This window comes from Oncorhynchus tshawytscha, linkage group LG18 (assembly GCF_018296145.1).
Source record: "Oncorhynchus tshawytscha isolate Ot180627B linkage group LG18, Otsh_v2.0, whole genome shotgun sequence".
Classification (NCBI taxonomy): Eukaryota; Metazoa; Chordata; class Actinopteri; order Salmoniformes; family Salmonidae; genus Oncorhynchus; species Oncorhynchus tshawytscha.
Window position 1 is genome coordinate 25,114,351 of NC_056446.1, and position 8,318 is coordinate 25,122,668.

Consider the following 8,318-nt stretch of genomic DNA (forward strand, 5'->3'; position numbering starts at 1 on the left):
GCTTCCTGTCAACAGTGGCAGTGGGTTGCTTTGGTATCCATACAGCAGAAAGAAAGATAGAAAGATAGAGAGAAAAAGAAAAGAGAGGGGGCAGAGACACACGCACACACACAGACAGACACGCAGACAGACAGACAGACAGACTACAGCACTGCACTGCACTGTACTGCTGAGTTTATATTAGTGAGGAATAATGCTGCAGTGCAGAGACACTGTCCAGTCACTAGGGGTACCGTCTTCGGAGAAGGGCTTTGTTAGGGTCAGACAGGACACTTGGCTGTGGCTCTACATCTACATACACTCTCCATCTCTCTATTCCTTCACCCTGAGTGGCCTCCGGTCCAGTTTGGCTGGGTTGTCCTGGACTGGACATGACTCCAGGTGTCTGGAGCTTTTGACAGAGAGAGAGAGAATTTTAAAAGTTTTCCCCCACTGAATTCCCTTTTATTCTCTGTTCATGCATGGCAACCATTGGCTAGTCTAGTCCAGCTATGACATGTTATGGGATCTCCCGCATCGTTTGCTTGTCTCTGTAACTGAGCTTATCTCCCAGCCAATGGGCTCGTCAGTTGGCCAGTGTTTTGACTCATTATTTCACATTATTAATCTACTTCAATCCCTCATGAACAGACAGAAACTGGGCCTCTCCAGACTCATAATGTTTAAATGAGCAAATAAAGTGAGAGAGCTAGCTCCTACATCAGCCCCTGGTGTCTGAGCTGTTCGAAAACATTCAGTTCTTGTAGAGACTTAGGTTGACAAACTGTGACCGTAGTCAATAAAAGTGCACAGTACAGTCTGCATTTTGCGTTTAGTTCTGTGACTTTATGGTGTTGACTGGGGCCGACAGACATTTCTATTTAAACGGAGCGAGGAGTCACTATGGTTTCTGATTGGCTTGTCTAATCTGGGCGTAGGCTGTGGGGGAGAGAATTCCACTAGCCCTTTGAAATATGGGCTTAAGTTTTCTCTGCCTAGCATCCCAGATTTATTACAGATTTACTTCAGGTCATGGTTACTTAGGGTTTTCATGGTTGGGGTTTTAGTATCAGTATTCAGTTGTTGTGCCCACAGGGATAGGGTATCTATCAATGGAAACCACTTCTCCTAATGTGCATGAGTTCTCATGCCAACATTTTTCAAGTGTGTATGCGTGTGCTCGTGTTTGTTTGTGTGTATGCATTTGTCTGTGTTCCTCTCCTACTCTCCCCACTCATCCATAGTCTCTCTCTCTCCATTTCTCTCTCCCTCCAGCATGGTCGGTGTGGTATCCCCCAGCCCCTGATGCAGCGCTACAGTGAGGACTTAGAGCAGCCAGTGAAGGATGTGGCCTCCAACATGGACCAGGTTCGCGTCAAGCAGCTCCGTAAGCAGCACCGCATGGCTGTGAGTACTTTATGGGACAGATTCAATAAGCATTTACATGGTCTTCAAATCAAAGTCAATTTGTCACATGCGCCGAATACAACACGTGTAGACCTTACAGTGAAATGCTGAATACAACACGTGTAGACCTTACAGTGAAATGCTGAATACAACACGTGTAGACCTTACAGTGAAATGCTGAATACAACACGTGTAGACCTTACAGTGAAATGCTGAATACAACACGTGTAGACCTTACAGTGAAATGCTGAATACAACACGTGTAGACCTTACAGTGAAATGCTTACTTACAAGCCGTTAACCAACAATGCAGTTTTAAGAAAATACCTACAAAAGTCGACCAGGGCAAAGTTAGCACCTGTTCTTTTCCTCTAATGATATGTTTAATACATGCTTGTACTGTAGTGGGCTAAATCAGTGTTTCTTGGTAGTCTTAAACAAATATGGTCTAGGAAGACACCTGTACCAAATCAACTCACATTTTATTGGTCACATACACATATTTAGCAGATGTTATTGCAGGTGTAGTGAAATGCTTGTGTTTTTTGCTCCAACAGTGCAGTAGTATCCAACAATTCACAAAAATACACACAAATTTAAAAGTAAAATAACGGAATTAAGAAATATATAAATAATGTTGGAGTGGCATTGACTAGAATACAGTAGAATAGAGTATGTACATATGAAATGAGTAAAACGGTGAACATTATTAGATATAGAGATATAGAATTGAAATGTATTACATTTTGAGTTTGCATCCTAATATTACACTTAATATACAGTGCATTCGGAAAGTATTCAGAACCCTTCCTTTTTTCCACATTATGTTACTTTACAGCCTTATTCTGAAATCGATTAAATTAAATAAAAATGAATAAAAAAATCTTCATCAATATACAAACAATATCCCATAAGGACAAAGCGAAAACAGGTTTTTAGAAATTTTTGCAAATTGATTAAACCTTTTTTTTTTTAAAGCATATGTATTCAGACCCTTTGCTATGAGACTCCAAATTGAGCTCAGGTGCATCCTGTTTCTATTGATCATCCTTGAGATGTTTCTACAACTTGTTTGGAGTCCACCTGTGGTAAATTAAATTCATTGGACATGATTTGGAAAGGCACACACCTGTCTGTATAAGGTCCTACAGTTGACGGTGCATGTCAGAGTAAAAACCAAGCCATGAGGTTGAAGGAATTGTCCGTAGAGCTCCGAGACAGGATTGTGTTGAGATCTGGGGAAGGGTACCAACACATTTCTGCATCATTGAATGTCCCCAAGAACACAGTGGCCTCCATCATTCTTAAATGGAAGAAGTTTAGAACCACCAAGACTCTTCCTAGAGCTGGCCACCCAGCCAAACTGAGCAATAGGGGGAGAAGGGCCTTGGTCAGGGAGGTGACCAAGAACCCGATGGTCACTCTGACAGAGATCCAGAGTTCCTCTGTGGAGATGGGAGAGTCTTCCAGAAGGACAACCATCTGTGCAGTACTCCACCAATCAGGCCTTTATGGTAGAGTGGCCAAACTGAAGCCTCTCCTTGGTAAATGACTGCCAACTTGTAGTCTGCCAAAAGGCAACTAAAGGATTCTCAGACCATGAGAAACAAGACTCACTATTTTTGTAAATTTGCTAAAAATTCTAAAAGCCAGCGACAGCAACAGCAGCGAAAAGAGGAATGGACATGGGAAGACGTTTGGGATGGCAAAGGTTGTTACACTTGGGAGGAGATACTGGCTGGAAGAGATCGCCTCCCATGGGAACAGGTGGAGGCACTTAGGAGAGCAGAGGCAGCCGGAGATAGGAGCCGACGATACGAGGGAACACGGTTGGCAAGGAAACCCGAAAGTCAGCCCCAAAAATGTCTTGGGGGGGGGCTCAGGGAGAGCGTGGCAGAGTCAGGGTTCAGACCTGAGCCAACTCCCCCTGTTTATCGTGAGGAGCAGCGATCAAAGGACTTCTGGACTTGGGAGGAAATATTGGACGGAAAAGGACCCTGGGCACAGCCTGGTGAATATCGACGCCCCAAAGAAGAACTGGAGGCGGCGAAAGCGGAGAGGCGCTGGTATGAAGAGGCAGCACGGCGACCCGGATGGAAGCCCGAGAGTCAGCCCCAAAAATGTATTGGGGGGGGGGCTCACAGGGAGTATGGCTACGCCAGGTAGGAGACCTGCGCAAACTTCCTGTGCTTACCGGGGGGCTAAAAAGACCGGGCAGGCACCGTGTTATGCTGTGGAGCGCACGGTGTCTCCAGTGCGGGTGCATAGCCTGGTGCGGTACATACCAGCTCTTCGTATTGGCCGGGCTAGAGTGGGCATTGAGCCAGGTAAGGTTGGGCAGGCTCGGTGCTCAAGAGCTCCAGTGCGCCTGCACGGTCCGGTCTATCCAGTGCCACCTCCACACACCAGTCCTCCGGTGGCAGCTCCCCGCACCAGGCTTCCTGTGCATGTCCTCTACCCAGTGCCAGCACCACGCACCAGGCTTTCAGTGCGCCTTGCCTGTTCAGCGCAGCCAGAGCTTTCCTCCTCTCCTGCGCTGCCGGAGTCTCCCGCCTGTTCAGCGCAGCCAGAGCCTTCCTCCTCTACAGCGCTGCTGGAGTCTCCCGCCTGTTTAGCGCAGCCAGAGCCTTCCTCCTCTCCTGCGCTGCCGGAGTCTCCCGCATGTTCAGCGCTGCCAGAGCTGCCAGTCTGCATGGAGCAGCCAGAGCTGCCAGTCTGCATGGAGCAGCCAGTCTGCATGGAGCAGCCAGAGCTGCCAGTCTGCATGGAGCGGCCAGAGCTGCCCGTCAGCATGGAGCAGCCAGAGCTGCCAGTCTGCATGGAGCAGCCAGAGATGCCAGTCTGCATGGAGCAGCCAGAGCTGTCAGTCTGCATGGAGCAGCCAGATCCGCCAGTCAGCCAGGATCCACCAGTCAGCCAGGATCTTCCAGATCCGCCAGTCAGCCAGGATCCGCCAGTCAGCCATGATCTTCCAGATCTGCCAGTCAGCCAGGATCCGCCAGTCAGCCAGGATCTGCCAGAACCACCAGCTAGCCAGGATCCGCCAGTCAGCCAGGATCTGCCAGAACCACCAGCTAGCCAGGATCTGCCAGAGCCTACTACCTGCCTGAGTTTCCTCTCAGTACTGGGCTTCCTCTCGGTACTAGGCATCCTCTCAGTGCTGAGCTTCCCCTCAGTGCTGAGCTTCCCCTCAGTGCTGAGCTACCCCTCAGTCCCGAGCTACCCCTCAGTCCCGAGCTACCCCTTAGTCCCGAGCTTCCCCTCAGTCCCGAGCTTCCCCTCAGTCCCGAGCTTCCCCTCAGTCCCGAGCTTCAACCTCAGTCCCGAGGTGCCCCTCAGTCCAGTGGGGTCCTTGGTGAGGGTTATTAGGCCTAGGTCGGCGGCGAGGGTCGCCAATCAAAGGATGCGTTACAGGGGGACTAAGACTTGGTTGGAGTGGGGTCCACGTCCCGAGCCGGAGCCGCCACCGTGGACAGACGCCCACCCGGACCCTCCCCTATGGGTTTTAGTGTGCGGCCAGGAGTCTGCACCTTGGAGGGGGGGGGGGGTTCTGTCACGCCCTGGTCTTAGTATTTTGTGTTTATATATTTATTTGGTCAGGCCAGGGTGTGACATGGGTTTATTTTGTGTTGTGTTTTTGTATTGGGGTTTTAGTAGGTATTGGGATTGTGGCTGAGTAGGGGTGTCTAGCATAGTCTATGGCTGCCTGAGGCGGTTCTCAATCAGAGTCAGGTGATTCTCGTTGTCTCTGATTGGGAACCATATTTAGGTAGCCTGGGTTTCACTGTGTGTTTTGTGGGTGATTGTTCCTGTCTCAGTGTGTTTGTATTCACCAGATAGGCTGTATAGGTTTTCATGTTCCGTTTCTTGTTTTTGTATTTGTCGTGTTTATTCATTCATTAAACATGTATCGAACTAACCACGCTGCATTTTGGTCCGACTCTCCTTCGACGGAAGAAAGCCGTAACAGAAATATAATAAAACTGTTTGACATAGAAACACCAGATTTTCTGAGTGTGTTTTTATTTATTTATCAATTATGAAATTATAAAAATATTAATAACATTGCACCCATGAAGCCACTAGAGGGCGATTTGATCATTTGACTGCAGGAAAGGTTACTACGGTGTCATTGCTATGTTTTATGTATATTTATGTATTATTATTACACAAAATTCCTAAATGTTTTTCCCGGTATTCCTCAGATCCCGTTTGGAGGTTTGACAGAGATGTGCAGGAAGCCACTCTCCCCAGGTCACGTGAGCACCGTCTCTGATTGGCTCGTGTCCATCGGCCTACCCATGTACGCCACACCGATGGCAGCTGCAGGATATGACACGTTGGGACGTGTGTCTTCTCTCACAGAGAGCGGTGTGTGGGAAGCGGGGGTGCGGGACGAGAGGCACGTCCGTAGGCTTGTGAGCGAGGCCCGATTGGTCAGCGCACACAGAGACGGACAGTCGTAACCGTGACAGTGGAGCCCATGCAGGTGTAACTGAGACAGTTGAACGGCTACGGCACAGTTGAGACTAAAGCACAGTTGAGACTAAAGCACAGTTGCAAATAAATGCAGAACTGAATAACTGTGAACGTGACCACAGCACAGCTTCCAGCACCTATTGAGACTTTTGACTAGACTACGGAGTGCGGGTGGTTTGCAGCAACCTGTTCTTAGGCCCCCGTCTTTATCAATCTGTCTCTCTCTCTTTCTATTCCTGTCTTTCAGATGTTTACGGTGAGATTGTTCCGACTGAACAGTTATCAGATGCCTTTAAAACTGACTGTTCCCTTCTGAAACATCCCCCCCAGTCTTAAAATACTGAGAACTGCCTTTGAGGAAATTAGCACACTTTTCTTAGACTCTTTTTTTGACTCTCCTTTTAAAGACTAAATGATGTTTTTTTCTGTGTTTCAGAAGTGCTTGATTTGTTTAAGAGAAAAAGCACTAGAGAGTAGTGAGAGGATGTAGCTTGGCCAAAGCAATTTCTTTCAATGTGCAGATTTCACCTTTGTTGTTAATCCCATTGCTAAATGCTACAGTAGATTGGAGAACATGGTTTATTGCAGATAACACAACAACAAAAAATAACACAAAACATGAAATAGGCAAACATTGCTGTTATATTAAGATTTAAAATCCTTATTTTCTATCATGCTATAGTGTTTTTGTAATATACTGTACCATATGTTTTAATTTCAAGGTGTTTTTACAGTATGTGTTCAATAAGTATTGTGTGTCTGCTTTGTGGAATGTCAAAGTCTGAATGTCAGTCATTGTAAGTATAAACAGTCGGACAGATCTCGACATGAGTTTATACAGTATTTCAGATTATATTGCAGATTTTTTGGTTGCATGTAAATCCTCCAATATGTAGGTCCTTACAACAACACTATCTACACAATACCACTCTATTAATCTTCCATGGGAGATCAGCTTTTCTTTGCAGACAATATCGTCTCCATATATCTATCCAGGCGGATTTTAAGTTGCCTTACCATTATGTAAAAAAAACAATTAGATGAATACGTATTCATGTACTCAGCATTATAAATACAGCAGGCATTTCAACCCCCATCTTTGACTAAGGCTTGATTCCTCAGAGCCTCACCGGGCCAATATGTTTTGAATGTGCTTGTAATGACAGTGATTGTTAGTAGAAGACACACACACATGCACACACACGCTAGCAGCCACATAGCTCTGTCGGTAGTGTCCTTGCTGTTCTTGTTAAGCACAGATGTTGATCCACATGAAGTCTAATTTAAACACAGTGTTCCATGTTCAACAGCCAGCCATAGACCAGCTCAGTACTGCAGACCACAGAGACAGACTGAGACATGATGTAGATGATCCACTCAGAAGGAAGGGCTAAGACGAGTGCTACAGCTGTTCCACAGAGACCCAGCTAACAGCTGGTTTATCATGTCCATCTGAGCCTCTCTTGGAAGAACAAGAATAAGAACAAGAACAAGAAGGGGGGTGTCTTAGAGAGAGACACAGTCAGGGAGTACAGATGAGAATGGGAATGTACTGAATCTCCATTCACTGACCAGCAGACCAGACCTGTGAGTCCCTAGCAGTGGATTCCTAGTCCAAGACCGGTGTGAGTGGAACCACCTACGTAATGTCATTCTAGTTATGTGAAGTACTACATATTGCAAACAATATTCAAGTCTTATCCCTTGTCTCGGGTTTCAAAATACAAGTTTGCAGAGTGGTGTAACACAGGGGTGCTTTTGCAGTGGACACTCGATAGAAGTTTGATGCCTTTTCTCTTCAATCATAGTGGTGCTCCAGGTTAGCCTGGGAGACACTTGTAGGGGGAGTTTTTAAAGAAACAAAAATACCTACAATTTAAGAAGTAAAAAATACTGTCACTGTAAAATGCACTTTAGAAAGTAAATAAAAAATGTTTAAGCAAAATTGGCAAAATGTTCTTTAAGTCTGTAAGCAGACATTTGTTTTCAGGTAATGTAAAGGGTTTGATTGAATGGGTTATACTGGTATTTAGTTATCTTAGTATAGTTCCCAATGCCAAGTCAATGTACAAATGTAATTAATAATAATTCATGAATTAACCCATTCCAATGACTTAACTTCCAATTTACTTTTGCAGTCTTACAGAAAACATAATTACATATATGAAATGGTTAACAAGAGTTGCACATTCTGTATATGTAATTGGTATTTAAATAACTTATTTTGGGTCTTTTCATATCAACTGTAATTACTATACAAATAGCAATACCTTCCTGCAAATTGCATTAGCCAGTGAAAAGCTACAGTGTTTATTGTAAAATATAAGTGTACAAATGATTTAATTTGGTTTCAACTAGCTAATGATTGTCTATAAAGATATTCTTGTGTATTGAAACAAAAAATGATGTCTAACTATTTGTCATTCTGAAATATAATAAAAACGCTATCGCCA

The 8,318-nt window shown here is 45.3% G+C and overlaps 1 protein-coding gene across 1 annotated transcript in view; it reads left to right on the top strand.

The window, feature by feature from the left end:
• The window catches only part of LOC112217780 (SAM and SH3 domain-containing protein 1-like), a 311,457-nt gene extending 303,139 nt beyond the window's left edge, over positions 1-8,318 (top strand). The window contains 2 exon segments of the mRNA XM_042300861.1: positions 1,255-1,386; positions 5,592-8,318. Coding sequence (XP_042156795.1) covers positions 1,255-1,386; positions 5,592-5,852 — 393 coding nt within the window. The 3' untranslated portion in view covers positions 5,853-8,318.